The 24,430-nt window shown below is 43.9% G+C and overlaps 1 protein-coding gene across 1 annotated transcript in view; it reads right to left on the bottom strand.

The window, feature by feature from the left end:
* The window catches only part of TGFB2 (transforming growth factor beta 2), an 85,587-nt gene that overhangs the window by 23,044 nt on the left and 38,113 nt on the right, over nt 1–24,430 (bottom strand). Inside the window, exon 2 of the mRNA XM_035111355.3 lies at nt 1,117–1,280. Coding sequence (XP_034967246.1) covers nt 1,117–1,280 — 164 coding nt within the window. The remainder of the gene's footprint in view (nt 1–1,116; nt 1,281–24,430) is intronic.

The following is a 24,430-nucleotide window of genomic DNA, read 5'->3' on the forward strand; positions in this document are numbered from 1 at the left end:
TTTATAAGACACAGCTGTAAAGTTGGGATCCCATCGTTGCTTAACTGTAGAAATCAGCGGGGCATAGTTCTGAGTATAATATAAATGTATGATATTATTTATATGTGTTTATATTATTATACATGGGTGCAGCCCTCATTAATACTATGTTTGATATTACCGTTAGTTCAGGATTCTTATAAAGTGCTCGCCCTAAACCTCACTGTTCAGGGGTGCTGTGCTATCACCATGCCAACAGGAGCAAGACACAAGTGAAGAAAGAAGCATTATTCACGCAGAGGAATATAGGAGCTGCCCTATACTATCATTGGTATATCTAGCTCAGCATTGACTATGTTGGGTGTCAGCACCTCTCCAGGGTTTGAGGAAGGGTTCTCTTCCAGCCATACTTGGGGATGTTGGGGTTTGAACCTGGGACCTTCTGCATGCATGGGGTTGACAAGACTCCACCATTTCTTTGTTAAGGGCATCTCTTCAGTAATATAGTGCAGTGTTCCTTAATAAAATACTCACGCAGCTACTTAGTTTCAGACCACCTAATACCACTTGTTTAATTCTACCGTAAAGGCGTCTTAAGGAGAAACCTTCTTTTCCAGCTCCCAAGAACATAAGACAATCCCTTCTGGATCAAAGCAAAGACCCATCTAGCCCAGCAAGAGGGAGACAATGAGCTCCAATCAAAAGAATTCAACAGATAATGGTTGTTTTCACATCTGAGGCTTAAACTGTGGTTTCTAAAGTTAAGTGTGAAACTGAATTGCCTGGGCTACATGTTCAATTTGTTCTTCCCATTTCTCTTATAGCTGACAGAAAACGTGCAAGAGATGCTTGAACATGTTAACACGTACACTACAAACTTAGATCTGCTTTATACTGTTTTTATTCTTTATACTATTTTCATTGGTCTGGCATCTCCCAAAGGATCCTGGGAATTGTAGTTTGGTGAGCTAGTGAGAATTCTGTTGCAGATCCCCCAGAACTGCCTCACATGAACTACATTTCTCACAGTTCCCTGTTAAGAGAGGGCGTACATTAAAATCAGCCGAACTCTACATTGCGCAGAAAGGGTCACAACAGGTAACAGTCATGAGATAGCAATGATCACCACAGTTTTACCTGATACAGTTCTATCCGTTGTTCCGAGACCCGAGCCTTTGGATTCTGCAATCGAAAGACTCTAAATTCTGCCTTCACCAGGTTGGAAGCATTTTTTTCCATCGCCGAGACATCAAATCTCACTCGTCTAAAATAGGGGATGGGGTGGTTTGTTGAGATGAGATCTGCAAGAAGTTAGTGTAATGGTTTAAAATTATGAATATATTGTTCTTTTACAGGCCACAGCACAAGGCAGACTCAAGAAACAGCGACGGAAATGTCTGCTGGATGATTCAGCTTCCAGCAGCCAATTTCGATATCATTAACAATTTAACCAGATAAACAAACACATGTGTTTGATTATAGAAACAGCAGATTAATAGAGATCAGCGAGCCATTTCCAACTCTCTTTCAGGGCATGCATTTAACCCTGTTCTTTGAAAGCAACGTGGAAAATCCTGGATGATTATAAATTGGAAGAAACTCATGACAGCTGATGTTTCACAAATGACTCCAGACTTGCATACGCTTAATAGCAGCTGCCAAGAAAATAGAATTTAATGACAAGCAGTTTGCTGTGGGTAGCTTTATGAAAGAAAGAAAAAAAAGTCTGGAGGAAAAAATATCCAAACTCTTGACAATATGTTTTGTCTTTTAAATAGTCCGACTGAATCTCAAAGAAGAGGAAAGGAAACAGACAATTGCATAACAAATCTAAGACTTTACACAAAGCAATAAAGTCCCTCTCCTCTAAAGAAGGGGGGATAACCAGTTGTATTTCATCATGAAACTGAAAAAAAAATCATTTCTGCACGCACCAGAGTAACAATGTAGGTGCCTCCTTTTAACAATTTGTGTAGCTATACTTAAATATTAATTGCTGGTTTAAAATGTTAAGTGTTTTAATGTTCAAGTGAGCCTCACTTTAGATTAAGAGCCATTGTCAATATTAGATGGTAGCGCGCCATATTGTCTCCATGGCAATTTCTAAAACAGGAAGTGCTCCTTGAGGAGAGGTGATCAGGATTGCAGAAGTGGCAAGGGAGGGAAGATTTAGCCCAGGCATCCCCAAACTTCGGCCCTCCAGATGTTTTGGACTACAATTCCCATCTTCCCCGACCACTGGTCCTGTTACCTAGGGATCATGGGAGTTGTAGGCCAAAACATCTGGAGGGCCACACTTTGGGGGGTGCCCAATTTAACCCTTTCTCCGCACATAATTTCCCTGCTCCAAACTGCCCTGCCCTACCCCATGACATTCCAGAATGTTTCAAATGTCCCCAAAAAACAGATCTGGAACTCCATAGGGGGGAAAGCTGCTCTCTGAAGGATCTCTCTGAATTAAGTACTAGTAAAGTAGAACGTGCTACATCAGGCATCCCCAAACTGCGGCCCTCCAGATGTTTTGGCCTACAACTCCCATGATCCCTAGCTATCAGGACCAGTGGTCACGGTTGATGGGAATTGTAGTCCAAAACATCTGGAGGGCCAAAGTTTGGGGATGCCTGTGCTACATGGTCAAAAGAGACTGACCACAAAAATACCTAGCAATTACTATGAGCTCCTCAGTCAAGGATTCAGAATTAATTATATTTACTTAAAATGTTTCTCAGACTCCTTTAAAGCTGGGGAAACTATCTCAAGTTTTTTTATTAAAAAAGTATACGAAACCACGGTTGGAACCATACCCTCCAACTCCCGGTAAGAAAAATCTGGGATCAGCAGCGGTGCAGCACTGGAAGTCACTTCTACACATGTCTGGACATGCGTAGAAGCAACTTCCGGTGCCGATTTCTGGTACCCAGACATGGGCAGAGCGGCACTGGAAGTCGCTTCTACACATGACCAGACATGCATAGAAGTGACTTCCAGTGCCCAGATATGGGCAGAGCGGCACCCGAAATCATTTCTGCGCATGTCCAGACATGCGCAGAAGGAGTCTCCCTGGCAGGTAGGAAATCCGGGGGATTTACGGGATTTTTCTCTATTCGGGATAACAGCGGGAAACAGTTTTAAATACGGGGGTTTCCCGTGAAAAACGGGAGACTTGGCAGCTATGGTTAGAACAACAAAACCATTATCATGAATGCGGTAACAACACACAACCCTAAAAAATCTGAAAGACAGAAGTTATCAATAACAAAAATTAGCATTAGGAGAACAGAGCAACTTAGGGGGTCTCCTAAATAGTTGTAGGGATAAAACTTGTCCCAGTGCAGTTGGTTACGTGACTCAGAGATGTGGGGCTACCATAGAAAAGGCCTTCTCTTTGTCTTTCATACCCACAAACTCGGCGACAATTTGAGGCCTCTGTTGATATCTTCAAGTGCTGGCAGGCTGACAGAAGTGAAAGTGGCCCATCAAATAGAGAGCAATGGTGCAAAGTCACCCTCCCCTGAAAACCAAGAATCCCCACGACTGAAATGCAAACCCCACTGGTAGATCTGATTTCAGAGGATATGGAACTTAGCCCAAGCTTCCCTTGTGCCCCTCAAATAAATGTCTATGTCCCTCAGGATGGTCATAGACCTCTGGATCAAATTGTAGATCCTGATTGGCAATCAGCAGGTGCCCCTATTGGGATTCTTCACCTCATCTCCTGGAACATTGCTGGATGGGGGGGGGGGCAGTGACCCTGACTTCATAGATGATCTTAAAAGCTTTGGTTGTATATTACTTCAAGAAACCTGGTCAGGGATGATGGGAATTGTAGTCCCAAAACAGCTGGAGGGCCAAGTTTGGCCATGCCTGCTCTAAACCTATATTCTGATGTTAACTTCTTTTCTACTGTAGTCCATACAGAAAGTGAGCACCCCCATTTACTTCTGAGTATACAGTACAATGTGGCTAATAAGATCTTGAAGCCTGGTAACTCAGATCAGGCCTCTCTCATAGTATTCTGAAAAGGATTAGATGGTCCCCACAATTCGAAGGGGTGATCGCCAAATTCCTGGACATGGACAAAATGTTACAAAATAATGGTTAACTTCTGTAATAATCCCAATTCATTTTTTTTTAAAAAAAAAAGGCGATTCTGGGCAGCCGTGTAATTATTGCCCTATTAGTCTTCTGTCCACTATAAGTATACTCTACTCTAAACAGTTAGAGCACTATCTATTGGATTGGATTAAAATGAACAGAATTATTGGCCCTAAACAGATGCGGTTTACAAAACAGTAATCAACTATTGATCACTGTCTCTCACTTGCCTTTTTAGCAGATAGGTATATGAAATCCAAAAGGGGAAAGTTATATGTAGCTTTTATTGACCTGTAAAGTGCTTTTGACTTGATACCCAGAGGGCTGTTATGGGAGAAATTGAATGCTGTTGGGCTAGAACCGTGATTACTTTTCTTGATTAAAAAACTGCATAGGAATACTATGTGTCAGGTGAAGATTTCCCCAGATGGCCACTTATCACCTAGCTTTACAACTACTAAAGAAGTCAAACAAACCGGTATTCTTGCTCCAGACATCTATTTAATGAAACAACATCTACTTGTTGTGAAAGCTAGCTTCCTAGGTTAGGTCCTAAGGTGGTTCCTATACTTTTATATGCTGATGACACTGTCCTCCTCTCCTGCACCAGAGTTGGGCACTTTTAGATGTCTAAAAACGTTCTTTCATTACTGCCAAGGAAATCACCTAGTGATTAATTACTCAAAATCCAATATCTTGGTATTTTCAAAGAGTTGGCATTCATCTAAACGGTGTATTGGTGATCAAGAAATCAAACAAGTTAAAAGCTTTAAAGACTTGGGGATCACCTTTTATTACAATCTAAAATGGGTGACCCATAGTAACAGGATAACCGACTTAGCTAAATGCTCTGGAGCATGAATTAAATGATTCTATTTTTTTTTATGGTGATGTGCCTGCAGCGGTTAGGGGCTATAGTGCAAAAACCGTTTCACAACTCCTTTATGGATAACTGAGGGTATACAGGCCTCTTTCTTCCGACAAATTCTAAGAGTTCAAAAATACGTCTCCTATCTTGCTACTTGTGCAGAGTTAGGCCAGTATCTCTTAGAATCTAGGGACTGGGTTATGACTTTCAAATACTGATTAAAAATTCGTTTTATTACAGACCCAGAAAGTTTACTAACTTCTTTATTGAGAGATACACATAATTTTACATGGTTTTCTGATATTACCCTATCAGGCAAATAGTGGTTGCAATAGATTCCCTTCTTCTATCGGATGAGTCACAAATCTTCTCTGTCACCAAGCAAAGACTGTGAGACCATGAAATCCAAAAATTCTACCCCCCCCCAGCCTTTTGTATGTTCATCTGCTTACTTAGGATTGCAGCTCCACCATGGAGCAATGCCTAATTACCTTTATAAATTAGATACTCCATAGCATCGCAGAGCTTTTAAGCAAGCTCATCTAAATGCATCCCCCTCATCTGCTTTGTTTGGAAGATTTCAAAAAAGTCCCCTCCAGAACAGATTCTGCTCCTGTAATAAGAAGACACCAGATACAATACATCACAAAATTTTGGATTGCCCTCTTCTCAACACCCTTCGCAGAGATCTCCTAGTGACTCCCTTACAGTTTAAAATATAGATTTACAAAGAGTCTGTAATCCAATTATTTCTTTAGGGATGATACTCCCCAAACTACCGAAATTGTTTTGGGGTATTTAGCCGAGATCTTTAAATCTAAATATAAAGTTGCCTGATTTATTCAATGGTGGCTATCTAGTTTTTTAATATATTGTATGTGTTTGTATTATTAATGTATTTGGATGCCTTTATATGATTTTATTTTTTTAAACCTACGCCAATAAAGGCCAATAACCAAATAACTTACACCCAGATCATTTAAGGCTATAAAGCAGGAGTAAAGGTAAAGGCACCCCTGACCATTAGGTTCAGTCGCAGACGACTCTAGAGTTGTGGCGCTCATCTCGCTCTATAGGCCGAGGGAGCTGGCGTTTGTCTGTAGACAGCTTCCAGGTCGTGCGGCCAGCATGACTAAGCCGCTTCTGGCGAACCGGAAGCAGGAGTAGGTAAGGTCAAAAGTTTGGCCTTCCAGATGTTATTGGAAGCCTATCAGTTCTAGCAGCTCTGGTGAATTATACGGTTAAAAGCAGCCACTTTAATTTAGGCTTGGAAATACAATGGTGCAACTCATACGGAATTAGTGTTACATGACTAACATGTGAGATTTGGTGCTGACTGAGGAAGCTAATACCAAAATGCATGCTCTGCATGTTAATTTTGTCCCTCTTTTTTGCTTCCAGTGCAAAAGTGCATGAAAGTCAACTCTGATTTTACAGCTGCTTTATGTCATGGGCAGTATCCAGTGAAGTGGCTCCACTAGTGCAAGGTCTTTTGACAGGGCAACGGAACTTGCCCTCTCCTCTCCCTGATCCACCTTAAATATGTTCTGTGGGTTCCTCAAGCCATCCAGAGCAGATCTGGAGCAGGTACGGAAGTCATGAGGGGAGAGGAGAGGGGGGGCGGGAGTTCAATTGCCCTGGGAAAATCCTTGCACTAGCAGAACTACTTCAATGGATGCCACCTCAAGTATTATGTTCTCTTCCAATCTACCAGTTTATCCATTTACCCCTCCCCCCTTTTCAACACTGCTGCTTACAGTGGTTGGCTCATGGACAGGTAACTCTTGCACCAGCTTTCCGTCTGTCCCAGGGTATGGTCTGAATGCATATGGAGCTGCTAGCTTGCTGAATCTAAGCAGTTATGGGTTTGGTCAATGTGTGGATGGATGACTGCTTGGGAACCACAGGTACCCAACCTTGGGCTCCATCTCAGGAAAGGTGGACTATGAATATAAGGGGGAAATGACTATCTACCTATTCACCTGTCCATCTGGCTTGGAAGCTTCTAAAGATCCTGGGACAGTCAACAGCAGATTACTAAGGAAATGGTTACATCTCATAGATAGATGACAGATAGATAGATAGATAGATATACACATACACTAATTCATAAAGGAAACATCGAAGCGGTTCGCAACAAATATACATAAAATGGTACCATAAAAACAATATTTAAAAGATAACATCAGAAATCTGATATATATCGTGGAAATATGTATCAGTTATGTTCATGGTTCCATCTCAACAAGTGATACTGACTGGGGTAAAAACACCTCAAGTAAGAAGTCAAAGCCCCGGACAGCTATGAGTCTGGCTCAGTATTTGAAGTGGAAGCTCCCAAATCACACTAAACAGGAGTTATAAAGTCTGCAAAGTCACCGCAACCAAAGTTCACCAAAACTTGGAAAAACTCCACAGAACAACACTTTCAGATGCAATGGCAGACAAGAAAAAAGATTTATTATGTTCTTTACTACTGTTTTAAAGAGATGTTGAGTGCCCCATCCCCATGCACACATGAATTTAATCAAACTGCTTCTTATTTAAAAGCAGCTAATTGATGCTGGTGTGAACCCTACTTATATTCACAGTCTGAAACTATAAGGGGACAACAATGCAATTTCCCAAGCATGCACAACTTGTTCTGTCACCACCCCTGAAGCAGAAATCCAGCTGGTGGCCTACCTTGGCCCCTTCCCCTCCAATGCATGCTAATCTACAAGGGGCACAATCTGCCAGAAAGGTTCCCTGTGCAAAAAAAACCTTGCAAAAGGAACAAGAGCTGTGCAGGAGCACGACACTACGCTGGTGTTCCAGTCGTCGTATCTCCACTGGGCTTTGTCTCGTACTTTCTGATAGAGCACACCAAGTCCTTTCTCTGTCTCCTAGTCTGTCATTGGTGGCACCCATATGGAGCAACCACTTCCGTTTGTCTCCTGGTACAGTCACCTCTAGTGACAATTTGAAGCTGCTTAGACCCACTGGACTGCAGCAAAGTGCCACGGTGCTGGGCCACAAAGGTTCTACATGAACAACAATGGCGAAACAAATCATTATTGTCATTATGCCCTCTGGAAATCTTTCAGATTTGATGAGAATCCCAGCTGATGCGCGCCTGGTCCATTTCAACTACAAGTGCAGCTTTTCTTGCTAGAGAGCAGACACACCAGCTACTCTTTGACAGACTATCCTAAGTGAGTGGAACTAATTCAATATGTTTCCTGTTTTGGGGAGACATAAACAACTTTCTCTTTGTTATTTGGGCGGGAGGGGGGAGGGTAGGGAGTCAGACCATCCGGGTTGATTTTTATTTTTTTACTATTTTGCAATCTCGCATCCACACACAGAGAGGGAAAGCTGAGAGCCCCGACCCAAGCCTTCCAACGAAAGTGGGCAATAAATGTTCCAGAGATTTATTTTTATTTCTTTCCGTGTTTGTTAAAACTTTGGCGGGCTCCCCCTCTTCCTCCGCACGTCTGCTCTCTCCTGGTGCTCTGCCCATCCTTAATCCAAGCAGCCACAAGCCATGGCGGTCCTGTTGCTTTCCCCTTTCTCTTTCATGACTGAATCACATGAACGTACGAGGCTTTGATGCGGCATATATGCAAATATTTATAAGAGTCACTTGATTGTGATTAAAAGTGGTTTGCAGAGCTCTCTTTGCTCTGGCTGGCTTCCCTAGACCTCTGCCTTGTAGAGATCTTTCAGTTGTTTAAGTTTCAGCCGATAACACACACACACACACACACACACACGGTTTCAAAAACAAAGCAGAACTTCTGTACAAGGTGGAAGAGCTACTTCCCACCCTCTGTTTTTAAAAGCCTGCTCCCTGATCTGCATATGGGATTCCATCCAGAAACATCTCCTCCTTCCACAACAATGAAACAACGGTAACTGATACTGCTTGCATGGAAGGCAAATCCAAAGGAAGAGGTTATTAGGCCGTCACCACAGGTCTTCCCGGCAAGATCCTCTCCTCGCTGTGAGGCATGCGAGGGTCACAAACCTTCTCCCCTCTTTCATAGGAGGCTTCTCCAAGAAATGAGAACTGAGTGGAGCGCAGCTGGACTTCAAAAACTGCTAATTGCCACTGTTCACCCCTTGTGACCCTGATGTTAACAGAGGGCTATTTTTCTAGAAAAAAGAGGTGCCAGAACTCACCAGGAACACCTCCCCTGTTCTCTTAGAGTGGCAATGACGCCCACCTGAGAGAGGTGCTGGAACTGAGTTCCTGTGAGGTCTGGCTGGGGGGGGGGAGAAGTGTCCCAGGCATGCATCATATATGAAAATATATGTACAAAGGAGCCAAAAAGGAGCCAAAAAACCCAACCCCCACAAAAAATTCTGAATTTCACATTCAGGGCCAAATCACACATGGCCAAATCACGGCCTGTGATGCCGTCCCTTTTATTAAAAAAGGACCACTTCTGAAGGGGCGATTGAGATTGGACAAGCAGAGGGGAGGGAAGAATTTTTAATTCCCCCCAGCCTGCCATTTTCAAGTCCCCCCTCCCCCAAGTGGGTTCACCGCTTCAAATGAGTTCCAATAGGATGTTTGCATCAGCGAACCTTGTAGTGGAGAGCTACTTTGAAGTGGGGGGGGGAGAGGGGCAAAGCAGGTTTCCCTGTTTTAAAAGGGTGCAATGCAGGGGTGGGTAGCTTGTGCGCCTCCAGATGTTGCTGGACTCGACCTTGCATCAGTCCCATCCTGTAAGGCCAATGGTCAGGGATGATGGGACTTGTAGTCCAGCAGAATCTGAAGGGTCACAGGTTCCCATATCTGATGCAATAATACAAGTGTCTGGGGGTAACATCTAGTTTGAATGTGTATATAGACTTGCTGTGACCACCCAGGAAAGAGATACTGGGGTTGGGTTGGGTAGTTCTATGAAACTGACTGGTACTGGGTGCAGGCTGTTTTTGTTTTGCAGGCACCTGCCAGGGAGAATGCAGCTACCTGAATGTTTTCAGGGCATGCACACATATTCATGATGGGAGGGAAACAACTAATTTAAGGTGAAGGATTTCGTTTGCCAATCCTCAACTTGGCTTTTTTTCGAAACCCGCAAAACCGATTCGGCCAGAGGTGACAGTGGGACAAAAGAAACGACTTTGTGCATACGGAGAAACAATGACAACCTCCTCCAAGTATCTTAAAACCTATTGTCACATGCCAGCCTATGTGTTTCAAATGTCTTCCAATGGGGTGGGGGGGGTGGGGAGGCCACATCCCCAAGAGGACGGGATGTTTTTATTTCTCTCTGGCGAAATCTGTGATTGGCAACTGAAGAGATGCTTCCCTAATCTGTTTACAGTGGCAGCAAAGCATCTGCCCACCAGATCATTCGAATTTAATAACCACATTTCCAGGGACTGTTGTTTTGAGTTAAAAATAGCTGCTCCCTACTTTACATGGCACATTCACCATATTCACAAGCTGCTGTTACTTTAGCTAAAGAGCTTCTTCTTTTTTTTAAAGGCTTCTGTGTACATCCCAGTGGTTGTTTTGAGTAGGCATCTTCAGAATTAGCAAACACCCAGGAATTGATGATGTGGTCTCCACCATGTTCTAAAAAAACAGCTGGGGGACAAGTGGTCATCCATATGTTGTTTTTCCCAAGCTCTTTGGCCTCAGCCAGTACCAAAGGATGATAGGGTCCCCCATCCCCATTCCAAGTCACCTCTGTCTCACTGAACAATAAATGCTTCTTAAGCAGGTAATAAATTTTCACACAGTGTTCCTGGCCATGTACAGGCAAAACACAGCACTAGAAAACCCTGCTCCTACTCAGGTGCCTTTGCATATTTCCTAGTCACATGGAAATATTGACTCATTAGTAGATTCGCTTCCCCAAAATGTACACTGATTGGCTCACCGACAACTTCTTCCCAAGCAATTATTCCCTTTGCGGCTGGAATTTGCTTGGTCGGGATGGGTCAGGGGAGATGATGGCATGGCTTTCAGGGATCTTACGCTGAAGAGTCCCTGCCTGTCTCATCAAGCTGCAGGCTGGCACTCGTCTCACCCATGGACCTCACACAAGCATGTGCCCCAGGCTGCCACCTGACAAGGCAGACTTGCAAGCCATTCAGGGCTGCCAACTGCAACAACAAAGAAATTTGCAGGACCCTACAGGGAAAACGTTTGCTCTTCTTTGACCTAGAAATCATTTCGTAAGGGAAAGCAGGTGTGTGGACCCAGCCCTAAGAGTAGAGGGCTTTCAGGAAAGGGACACCACTGTGGTTCTGTCTTGATCCTGAGATGCAGACAGACCTACATCTTGACTCTTTTAAACCTGTGTATCTTCTAAGCACTGGTTGCCAAATATTTGCAAACCACTGATGGAACTGATAATCCATTGATGCATTCACACAATAGTTTTTGTGGGGAGAGAGAGAGAGAGAGAGAGAGAGAGAAATGAGAAAGTGTGGAAAGAAAACAGGAAGTAAGGATTTTCCCATTTGGAAAGTTAAACAGGCAAATGATTTGATCTTCCAAAGGTACAACAGATCATACTACATGGACTTTACATTAAACTTGGCAAGAGTTGTCTTTTCTGTAGCTGGCTTTCCTCACTAGATTATAATGTACAGCAGAAATGTTTGAAGACTGTTTCCAATTCTCTGTCCAGTAGCTGGATATTCAGGGTGGTCTGACAAAAGCTTCTATTTGGACCTCCATTAGCACACTACAGCATGCAGAGTTATATATTGATCAGCAATTTTTCACATCTCTCCTGCAGTTCTCCTGAGGTTTTTTGTGGGCTGTGCTCATTCCCAGCAAGCACTGTGATTTTGCGTTCTTTGATTTCCACCACAGAAAGCAACAGCAGTGGTCTCAAAGTGAGTAAGAGGGGGGAAACACAGTAGTAGAATGGAAGTGAGATAAATCTGGAACTTTTATTGTTTGCTGAAATATGCCTGAGTTATATGGCAAGTCAACTTAGATTGCAATCCTAAGCCCATTTACTGGGCAGCAAACCCTATCAAACATAGTGTCTATCTAAGCTACTTAAGACCAAACCCTGTTCTACCCAGTGTGACTTGCTTCTGTGTTGACATGCATAAGATTGTGTCATTGATGGATTAATGCAAGAAGGACATTTAGTACAATCCTCCCCAATTTGGTGCTCTCCAGACATTTTGAACTACAGCTCCCTTCAGCCCCAGCCAAAATGGTCAATGGTTAAGGATGGGAGTTGTAATTCAGTAAAATCCAGAAGGCGCCAGATTGACAAAGGCTCATTTAATAGATAATTTAAGATCTAGTTTTTCAACTGAGAATAAATCAACTTGCCAATTGTCAAGGAAGCCCAACACAACAGTCACTCCAGAAGAAGGAACTCTCCCAAAATGAGATCGGTAAAAAGGAAGGTGAAAGGGAAAATGGAGATGGCCAAATCTCTCCAGAAAGCCTGGGTGTTGTTCAAAACCACAATAGAAGAAGCTCAGCTGCGCAGATCAGGAAATGAACCACTGGGACCAAGAAGATGCCTGCAGGGCTAACAAGCAGAGGTAAGAAGCCTTCCTTCAGAAAATGTCCAAGACTTGCCCAAATGGGGAAAACAAAAAGGAACGCAAACTTTGGCTGAAGTAATGCAAGCAGGCAATAAGGGATGCAAAAGAAGAAGTAAGGAACACATTGTTAACACACACACACACACACACACACACACACACGGAGGCCAGCAAAGGAGGCCATTGGACCTTTGGATTACAAGGGAGCCAAAGACGAGCTAAAAGAGGAAGAAGAGATTGCAGAAAGCTATGGTGTGGCTGCACTTGGAATACTTTGTATGGTTCTGCTTGCCTCAACTGAGAAACGATACTGTCCAGATTCAAAAGGAAAATGATCAAGGGGCTGGAGCAACTCCCCTAGAAGGAAAGGTTACGACATTTGGGGCTTTGTAGAACAAAGAGGTTAAACCAGGATACACAATGTAGGGCATTACTGTTCAAGTAATGCTACAATTAAGAAGAAAATTGGCATTGAACATAACAAGTAACTGGTACAACTGCTGTTATTTTAAAAATTACCCGAGTGCCTTAGCAGCAGACATGTGTTTCTGCTACTGGGGAGGTGCAAGATGCAGTCCATTTCCTTTTGCGTTGTCCCTTGAATAGAGATCTCAGGACTCATGGGGGGGGGCTTTTTTTTAAAGCAAGAGCTGATTGGGCCTTGACTGGTATTATTTGTGATCTGTTGGCAGACCACAACAAACCAATAACAAACAAGGTGGCCACCTTTGCAGCAGTAGCTCAAAAATTCAGTCCATTAGTCTGAAGCCTGTCATTTCTAAACAGCAAAAAGATGCTTTATCTTCCCTTTATAAGTCTGAGCTGTATTTTCCAGTGAAGATTTCAGTTTCTGATGGTGGGCGGGGAGCAACTAAACAAACACCCTTTGCTTTAGCAATATAAAGTTAATTTCTAGTAGGGCCAGATTAAGAGGACAGATTCATTATAAAGCAAAACATTTACAGCTATTGAAAAACAAAGCAAAACCCTGAGTTGGTTACGAGTGGAACTCTTAATCAGTATAATATATCCAAACATTTCTAGAAAACCAGGTCTGCGGATTTTCTCATTTTTGAACTGTGAGCGGGAAGTTGTCTGCAGTCTCCTCCAGAAAAACTATGTTTCTTTCCCCAAGTTATCCATCTTCTAGGTCTCATCTTTCTTCACCACTGTGCTAGACTATTATATTTGCCATGTGAGTGATGGATAATGTTACATTTTAGGGATTACAGAATGATTAATGAAGTTCTATATCCCTGCCCAGTGAACAGGGAATGCATCTGGGACTAAGCAATCACTGCTGGTGGCACAGTGACAGATTGGAGAGTTGGCTTGGCGTGGCCAGTGGTGAATGTGGAGCCTTTCCCAGGTTATGCATCTCCCGTACTACATTGCACTTTCCATGCTGAGCACGACAGGGAAAGCATTCATTGGAGGGCTTAATAATTATGTTATTTCCCACACCTGCCCCTTCTGACCCCCTTCGCAAAACCAGAAGGGTCCATTGGTGGCCGCTCTGTAAAGGCTTGTAAATTTCTTGCCAACCAAACATGGATTTTTCCTTCTTCCATCTGCCAACATGGTGTGTCCTCCAAATGTTTTTGGACTACAACTCTCATCGTCGCCTGTGCTGACTGGGGAGGATGGGAGTTGAAATCCAACAAAAGCCAGAAGGCACCACATTTGCTACCCCTCTTCCACATATTCTGCCACTGTCTCCAAAAGAGTTTGGTAATGATAAGAATCTTGAGGGCCTGTTGCCCGGATCAAAGTGGCCTAGCGCGAATGTGGGTGGAGCGGATCTGTGCTGAAATGCCCTCAAGGAAAACTTAGCTTTGGGGCAATTGCTTTGCCAACTGCAGAGCTTGCAAGTGAACCCGACTCACCACACTGCTCAATTTAGGTAGCTTTCGCCCTGAAGCAGCTTTCCAAGTCACCATGGGCTTTGGTGGTGAAGGCATGGCAGGCAATAAACAAATAAAATAATGAAGAGCATGTTCTCAGAAAGGTTAAAACTTTTAGGGCTGTAATCCTAAGCATAAGTAAAGAACCTGTGTGATGCAGTGGAGGTAAAAGCAAAAGAACGTAAGACTAGCCCTGATGGATCAGACCAAAGTTTCAACGTAGTCCAACATCATGTTCTCACAGTGGCCAACCAGATACTTATGGGGAGCCTGTCAGCAGAACCTTCCCTTGCAGAAGGGTTGTCCAATCTCCAGATCATTTCGGTTGCCCATGTCTGGACCTTTTCAACCCCCACCACACCTGTTGCACCGAGTTAGATAATAATAATAATAATAATAATAATAATAATAATAATATATTATTTATACCCCGCCCATCTGGCCGGGTTCCCCCAGCCACTCTGGGCGGCTCCAGCCACTCTGGAGAGGGTTGTAAATCTTTACTTCTGATTGCCACTGTCTCCAATTTCTGCTTGCCGGGTAGAAATTATTGATCACTCATTGGATAGGAAAACTGGTCTAATGAGGGGGGGGGAGAATTCTAAGCCACTCAAATCTGATTGGTTGAATGGTAGGTGGGCTGGATAGTTCTGACTCTGCTCAGAGGGAGTGTGTGACCATCTGACAAGAAGCAGCTAGGAGAGAAGGCTGGAGTTGAAGCAGGTGGAAGATAGGAAAGCAACTATTGAAGAGGCTAGCCTGGTAAAATAACCTGCCTTCCCCACAAAAGAGCTGAATCACTATCTTAAACTGAAGATTGGCAGAGAGGTCATCAAAGGGCTGTGAGCAGCAAGGAAGAGTTCAGCAAGGACCAGAGAGAGAACTGCTTGCAAGCTTGGCTATAGAAAACCAGCAGAAGGCCTCTGTGAGACTGACTGCTAGGAAGACTGACTGTCCCGAGAAAAGGGGCTAAGGGTGATTACAGACCCTCCAAGGAACGTCCCTGATTTAGAGAAGCCGTCCCGGTTTCTGATTTGATCCCGGAATGTCCCACTTTTCCTTAGGATGCCCCTGTTTTCATTGGAGAAATGTTGGACCCCCAAGCCGTCTGAAGGCAATCCTGTATAGGGAATGGTTTTTTTAATATATATATAAAAAGTTCAATGTTTTAATATATATTGGAAGCTGCCCAGAGTGGCTGGGGCAACCCAGTAAGATGTGTGGGGTACAAATAGTAAAATTATCATTATGTAATGGGTCATCCCTATTTTGATCAGAGAAATTTTGGAGGGTATGTAATTAGCATATAGGATTTAATAGGAAGATAAACTAAGATTTTAACAGCAAGCCTCATGCAAGCTTTTGTATTTGCAAGCAGCTGCCATTTATAACAGTAACCTTACAAGTGCAAGTCTGAAAAGAAACTGTAACCAATTTATGTATAGTATTTACATTTCCCCCTCTCTTTATAGTTAATAATAATAAAAAAAGCAACTTCTTCCTTTGATTTACTTAAAACTTGAGTTGGGCTGGTTTTGTACCACGTCTCCTGGGTTATAAATTAAGGCTTTGGCAAACACCACAGTTTAGATACATGGTGGCAGGAGTTAGAAGGTTTTGAAATTCGACTACCGTGGTGGGAGTTGGCATAAAATAAGAGCCCACCCCGGACTTATCAGCAGTGACAAGTAAAAGCACATACGAAGTGGGAAGACTCTCCACCATGATTGACACTACACCTCTCCTGATGAACAGCAGTTGGTTAATAAGGGAGGTTAGGATGTTACTAACCCGAGAGTTAGGCTCTCTGGAAAGGGCTACAGCTCAGTGACGAAACATCTACTTTGTAAGTAGTAGCTCCAAGGTTCAATCGACGTCATCTCTTATGCAGTGCTGGGAATCTGGAGAGCCACAGCCAGTCAGTATGGAAAGATACTAAGCTAGAAGACCCAACGGGTATAAAGCAAAGTATAAGGCAGCTTCTCTTGCACCTAAGTCAAGTTCTTGGCAACTGAGGCTGGCAGAGGCATTTCTAGCACAGTCTAGGCTGTCCATGTTCTCCTCTGCTATTTCAGACGAGCAACAAAAAGTCCTTCACGTTTTGCCAGAACATCTGAGAAAGGCAACGCTCCTTCCAAATCACCATCAGACTCGCATCCTTGGCCTGCAATATCCCAGGCTCTCATGTATCGCTGCCGAAATCAAATATGCAAGTCAATGTGTGTTGTGTTTGGAAAATTCTCAGGTATGCACTTTGCTATTCTGCTTATGCTGGAATCTTTTTCTTCTTCTTCTCTAAATCAAATAAAAATATATATCCAGAACACTTTCATCTTCTTCCACGAAGTGCTGCTCCTTTTCCAGCTTGGATTAATGTGTTTGAGTCACAACCCTGTCTCCTATCTGCTCCTAGGAAACAGGAGGAGGAGGGTGCAAGCCGACCCTCCTTTTGCTGGCAAAAGGTAGATCTTCTAGCTTGGTTGTGCAAAGTTGGTTGAGATGGCCATTGAGCTAGTGTAGTGTAATGGCTGAGAAACTGAGCTTTGAACCCATAAATACCCATTTCAAACTTTTACTCTGCCATGATCTCACTAGGTCAGGCATCCCCAAACTGCGGCCATCCAGATGTTTTGGCCTACAACTCCCATGATCCCTAGCTAACAAGACCAGTGGTCAGGGATGATGGGAACTGTAGTCCAAAACATCTGGAGGGCCAAAGTTTGGGGATGCCTGCACTAGGTGGCCTTTGGCAACTCTCTCTCTCTCTCTCTCTCTCTCTCTCTCTCAACATCAGGGTGAGTATGGATGGTCATATATTGGCTCAGAAACTGAGATATGATTGATCCTTATGACCTGGAATCTTTGCTCAAGGCAGCCAACCAGGATTTCTTCTCCCATTATCTAACGTTTCCCAGTTTGTTTGAACGATTGCTGTGGTTTACAGCTTCAGAACAAGCCAGGAAGGCTACTACCCAACTTCAAACCATGAGTTAATATTCAGACTTGTTCCAAACAGTTAACCATGGTTTACTGATTCATATGAAATGGCAAACTACGGTTAATGGAAGAATCCCTGCTTCTTTGCACAAAGGGCAGGGCCGGCTCTAGGTAGAATCATAGAATCATAGAGTTAGAAGAGACCACAAGGGCCATCCAGTCCAACCCCCTGCCAAGCAGGAAACACCATCAAAGCATTCTTGACATATGGCTGTCAAGCCTCTGCTTAAAGACCTCCAAAGAAGGAGACTCCACCACACTCCTTGGTAGCAAATTTCACTGCCGAACAGCTCTCACTGTCAGGAAGTTCTTCCTAATGTTCAGGTGGAATCTTCTTTCTTGAAGTTTGAATCCATTGCTCCGTGTCCGCTTCTCTGGAGCAGCAGAGTGGTGGCGCAGGGCACCACGGCGCCGGCCCGCCAGGAGGGCGCCGCAAACTGCGCCTGCCCGCTGGCCGGCCGGCCGGCCGGTCCACCGGTTCGACGCGCAGCTGCACCTGTGGCAGCCGTGCTGCGCCCGCCCGCCCACCGCACTGGGAAACGGGGCGGGGGGGCATCGGAGGGATCCGGCACTCCATGGCGCCAGGGGCGCTTAAGACGGCCCTGACAAAGGGGCTGCAAGGACTGCAATATGCTTTATATCTTGGCTTTTAAACCGACATATAACCATCCAAATGCAGTTGCACTCTCCCCCTCTGCAATGTGGGGAAATAATAATACTGGCTTACTTTACACTGTGGGTAAATCTAATAATATTTGACATCTACACAGTGCTTTCGGGTGTTCAAAGTGGTTCGTGTGCATTATCTAGTTGTAATCCTAATCTTGACAGGGTTGTTAAGGATTACAACTACATAATGCACTCCAAAGTGCTAAACATATGTTAAGTATTATTATTATTATTAGATTCACCCACTGCCACATTTGCAAGGAGGAGAAATGTTCTAAAGTAAAAGCCTTTTCCTAGTGGCTTGATGGCATGGCATCTAAAATGACATTTTCAAGGGTTCTCTTTCTCCGCTGGAAAACAGGAACAAAGAAAGCTTATAACAGGTCAGACTACAATTTGTTCATCTGTCCCTGTGTTATCTATGCTGACCAATTCTGGCTTCATTTGCACATTATGAGAAACCACACTTAGGGCTTCACCACAACTGCACCTTTCAGGTCCTTTTTACTCCACCATGCTCTTGTATAGCTGGAACAAACCACGACCCTTGGCTTAGTGTTGTACCCAAACCAAAGATAGTGGTTGGTTTTGCTCCAACAAACCACAATTAGTTGGATCAGAACGAGACTGTGGTTTGTTGGGAGCATCCCTGCTGGTTCAGATGGTAAAACAAACAGGAATTAAGTCTCAACGAAGCCCCAAATTTGTGTGCTCCTCCCTCTCCTCCTGCCATGTGCCCAAGAGAAGAAGGCTTGTGTTCACATTTAGTGTCACTTTCCATGAATTTTGACTTGTCATTACGTATGCACAAAAGATTGCAACTTAAATTGTAGGGAGTTTAACAAGACAGTTTCTTGAATGGTAGGCTGACGTACGCTTGCTTGTTTTAAACCATCGTCTCTAATTTGTGCATCGCAACAAGCCAAGATTCATGGAAAGTGAAGCTAACAGCAAACAAACTCCTTCTCCGGCCAGTGTGGAAAGAGAAAAGGCTTAGGCCTTTTCCAGCTCGTGCACACAGCACTAAATCATAGTTCAGCATTACCTGCAAACTAGCCCACTTACAGAGCTAGTAATGTGCCTACCCTCTTTGCTAGCTTATATAAGATCATCAATTTACTTTTTGCTGGCTCCTTCCTGCCCATTTGCTTATATGTTCTAGATATAAGGAGTCATGAGGCAGAGAAAGGGAACATGGCATTGGGATTTGCTTTTAGAAATAGCCGAAATCTACACAAACATTCTCAGTTCAGTATGTAGGTCATAATATTTGAGGATTCTGGGGGCCATCCAGGAGGTTGGGAGGGAACTTCCTAAAGTCTCCAGAAATTGCACCACTCCTCTCGGCTACAAAAGTGAACACATGCCTCAGCCCCGACTTCAAACGTTAGAGGAGGAGATGAGTGAGGAACTTAGGTTTTTTAAAGAAAATAATGAATTAAAACCAGAAGCCCACTTTATTCTTTCACCTGAACATTTTTCTTTTAGAATATGCAGGAGTAAAAAAACCACCTTACCCTCAAAGGAAGCTGGGCCCTGGAGTGCTCTGGGCTTGCCCTCATTCCAATCAAGGAATCATGGCTCAGTGGTAGAACATAAGCTTTCAATGCAGATGGTCCCAGGTCCAATTTGCAACATCTCTAGTTAAAAGGCTTGCGTGGTGTCAGGGACTGGCTGGACAAAGAGGATTGGGGTGGCACCAGCTGGAGAACCCCCAAGGGAAGGGGACTGGTGGTGGGATGGCGGTGAGTGGTCAGAGAGAGAAGAGGGAGCAGGCTAGGAGAAGGGGGTGTCGGAAGGTGAAGAGGTAACAAGGTTTTGTGAGCAGGAAGAGTGTTGCAGAGAGCAGTCCAGAATCAGAGGCAGCACCAGATGGGGGTCAAGAGGCAGAGTGCTGAAGAAGCCAGGGAGGTCCCCCCTCCTCTGAAACCAGCTTCCCTCACCTGTGGTCTCCCAGAACACAGAGAGGAATGAAGAGGGCAGAGCAAAGAGAGGCAAGACGAAGCTGCCTCAGGTTGCTGGAGAAGGATCCAAGGCAAGAGTCTTAGAGAGTGGTTGGAAGGCGGGGACCTTCAGTCCCTGCAACTGCCTTCTTGGGGCAAGACCTACTGTCATCACTAGGCCTGAGCTTTTTTAGATTCTTTGAATAAGGAATTAACTTTACTGATACTGGGTGTTTTATTGCTGTCTTGCCCCTGACTCCGGCCCCTGACAGCTGATGCAAAAGATCTCTGCCAGAGTCTGCAGCATTGCTACCAGTCAAAATGGCAATATTGGGGAGATGGGAAAAATAAGTCTGGCCTGGCACAGTGCAAGTTCCTATGTAGTCCAGGTGCAAAGCTGTGAACCCTGGAGAAATGTATCTGCGGATGGCTACTCTGGGCTCACAGGAGTTCTTTATCCCAAGTCTTACAAACAAGGCACGAGAGTAGGATCCAGGCTCCTTACACTCTACGCCACCAGGACAGCACTCAGGCTTGGGGAGTTAATGGCCTGATCTTTGCTGAGGAACAGCATCACCTACCAGTATATAATGGCCAAAAGGGGCAGTGTGACGCCATCAGCCCAGCCAGACCATGTGACATTGGGATTCAAGAGTGGCCTGACAGACTATATAGATACTTCTTCAAGGTTGCTTCTAGAATTTGACCACCAGCTCATTTTAGACCACATCCGTCTTTAGCCCTTGGGATCCTTGTCTGTCCACTCTAAAACCTGACCTCTGACCTGTCCTTAACCCTGTTGCTTGTCTGTGGCCCTGCCAGGCCATGACCCAAGATCAGACAACCTGACTTACTTCATAGAGCTGAGTTTTTCTTATGTATTCCTAGGACAGTGGGCTCCCTCTTTGAACAAACACTCACAACTTCATTATTATAGCTGCCTGTGTCAAAGGACTTGTAGCTACAAGTGTGGTTCCACGTCCAAGAAAATGCTTTGAACACCACTCTCTCCCACATCACGCCTGGGAAACCAAACCAAACCCGGAGGTAATAAGAAGAGGACAGATACTTGCTCTTCTTACATTGTATGAAATATAAGGCACAGTTGAAGCATGCTGTGCTGGGGGAAAGACAAATTGAAAACATTTTGAATTATTTAGAGAGCTAAATAAACTTTCTCCAAATCCAATTTTCTCCAGCAGTGTCACAAGAACCACAAAGCCGTCATCCATGACAAACTTGGTAGTGTTGAAATCAAGGAAATGGCAGTAAAACGACATTCTCAAGCTATTTCACAATTCAGCTGGGCTCATTATACTGTTGTGTTTATGTGTCTCCACCTTAGCGCAGGGGAGTCCACCCCAAATCTGCTTCTTTCAACCCTCACAATGTTCTTGCTTTTGTAAAATGTTTTTAAACAATAAAACCCTAGAAACATTTTAACTGTTTCTTGATTAACCTCCAGGGACATCTGGATAACTGGAAATAAATGTGTGTGGGATGGATAGATGAATAAAATCATGATGAACAGCATGATGGTGAGAATAATTATTACTACTAATGTAATAATTTACATTTACAGAAAACTCAAGCCTTTAGCTATATAGCCAAATGAACTTCAGTTTGAGGGTTCTCCTAAAAACTAATAAACTGAATTAATTATTTTTATAACTTTTTTAAAACCAAGGCTGATAGGAGTGGGGGTAGAAGATAGCTTTAGTGATTTAAAAAAAACTGCTGGACTGCATCCCTCTATTTGTCCATAATGCAAAGCTGTATGTAATACTATCCTGCCAACATCCTTCAATAGTGTACTGCAATACTACTCCGCAGAGCAGAGGAAAAACTCTGCCAGCATGCCATTTAACCTGTCTACTCTAATTCACAGTTTCTTATCCTTCTTCCATGGTCATTATTTCTTGATTCCTTTCCCGTAATCCAGTCACAGTATCCAAATCCTTCAGTATCCATATCCTTCTAGCAACGGCACGAAGGGGCATGCATAGGAAGCTTCCTTAATAATGGACTCAGGCCAATGGTCCGCCTGGGACTTTACAATGGCTAGCTACAGATCTCTCTATGGTTCCAGATTATTTCGCAGGCCTAGGTGTGAACCTGTGGCGATCTGCATGCACTGAACTACACAGTCCTCCAGTGCTTCTTTACCAACATCATCAAGCAGGCATAACCTTGGCCATGGTTACAGGTAGGTAGCCGTGTCAGTCTGACGCAGTCAAAACAAAATAAAAAAAATCCTTCCAGTAGCACCTTAGAGACCAACTAAGTTTGTCATAGGTATGAGCTTTCGTGTGCATGCACACTTCTTTCGTAGTTCCCACACCCAAGGCAATAGAAGCAGGGACGTGAGAGATAAAGGGACGGAAGAGGGGGGAGATCAAAAGATGGTAAAGGAGGATCCAAAGAAAAATGGGAGTCTAAGTCACAAGGGGCCTAGAGATAGAATGAATGATGTGCTGTTGATAGGAAGCAAACAGATAAGCAGGAGAGCTGTGGATTCCTTCATACTGTGGGCCCTCATTAGAGCTGAAAGTGGACCAAATCAAATCAGTCAAACCTAATTGTCTACCTCAGTGTTTCCCAACCTTGTGCCTCCAGCTGTTTTTGGACTACAACTCCCATCATCCCTAGCTAGCAAGACCAGTGGTCAGGAATGATGGGAATTGTAGTCCGAAAACAGCTGGAGGCACAAGGTTGGGAAACACTGGTCTTCCTGAATGCATAAACAAAGAACAGAGGAAAGTGTTAGCTCTATCATAGTAGTTTCTGTAAATAATTCTTACTCCAGAGGTTGGTTTAACTGCAAACCCTATGAATATAAGATTTTTAATTTTAACATGCACATTTCTCATTTCTTTTGTAGTGGTGTATATTACGATACATTTACTAGAGGAAAAGGAAGCCTGGGTGTGTAGTAGGTACCTGGACCTCCTGAAACAAAGAATTTGCTTTTGATCTGTAGCCTGGGTGCTGCTTTGTTTGGAATGGGAGGCAGAAAATAGCCTGGTCAGGTAACCTCCAGATGACATTACTGCAATGTGTTGTATGTGGGGCTGCCTTTGAATCAACTTGGTGTGTGTGTGGGGGGGGGGAATCAGTAATACAAATGATTGTCTACATCCACCTGCTGGTGCACTTCACATCATCTGCAGAGGCCCTTTCCTGAATCCCCCCCCCAAATGTCTGAGGTAAGGCTGGCAATGACTAGGAAAGGGTCTTCTCAGATTGGGTTCCTGTCTTCTGGATTGTACAACCCAAGGAGACTGGAGAGGAGGGGCGCCAAAAGGCAGAGGTGAGGAAGGCTGCTGAAGGCAAGGCAGCGAAGTATCAGTTTGCTTGGGAAGGAACTGGAGGAAGGAGGAGAATTAGGAAATTGTGGGGAGACAAGAAACTTCAGTCCACACATTGGGGCAAGATCTACCAGGAAGAGTTGCTGTGCTCATTGGGCCTGGCCTCCTGAGGTGTCTTGCTTCTTTGAATAAAGAGTTAACTTCACTGGCGCCATGTGAGTCATTGCTGACCTGCTCCTGACAGTTGTTTTGTTTTTTAACCAAAAGCTTTTATTGTTTTTTGTTTGTAAATAATGATGATGATTATGATGATTATGTTACTTTCTTAGTCATGCTGGAAACACATGCATTGAATGGCAGGATATAAATGTATTAATTAATTTAAAATATTTACTGGTCAACAATATTATATAGACCAGGCATCCCCAAACTGCGGCCCTCCAGATGTTTTGGCCTACAACTCCCATGATCCCTAGCTAACAGGACCAGTGGTCAGGGATGATGGGAATTGTAGTCCAAAACATCTGGAGGGTCGCAGTTTGGGGATGCCTGATATAGACTAACTTCACTGCTTGCTGGGCTGCCTGAGTCCACGTAACAGAAAAGATGACTTCCATCCTGGAAAGCAAATCAAAGAACTTAACAACACGCTTTTAGTTTTGAAGCAGAGTTGGACCTGTTTTTCTATCTTTTTCCAAAACAGCGTATATTTCTGGGTTTAAAATGCCATGGTACACCTGCATCAGCAAAACTGGACATCTTCATCTGCTCCACCTGCAATAAAACATGTCTCTCCCATATCGGACTCTACAGCCACAGCAGGTGCTGTAACTCTCCAACGGTTTAACTTCACTCCCAAAATGTGCACTCTTTCATTGCCTCCTGAGAGACAGATGCCAACCAACATGCAAATATCTATAGTACCTACTGGGCTTCTATTTCCCCTTGTAAGGTTCCTTCTTAAAGAGACTTGAACTCTACTCTGACTTTTGGCACAGGTTAGGTTTTCAGGTGTACATCTAAAAACGTAGCAGGTGAAATAAACACGTGGGTCCAGGTTTGCCTCTGTATAATGGCAGCTTTCCACAGTTGTCTGCACTGCTATTAAGGCCGGAGCGTGAAGCTCTGTTGAGAAGTTCTCCTGCA

The sequence above is a fragment of the Zootoca vivipara genome, chromosome 3 (assembly GCF_965207765.1).
Source record: "Zootoca vivipara chromosome 3, rZooViv2.hap1.1, whole genome shotgun sequence".
In the NCBI taxonomy this organism is placed as follows: domain Eukaryota; kingdom Metazoa; phylum Chordata; class Lepidosauria; order Squamata; family Lacertidae; genus Zootoca; species Zootoca vivipara.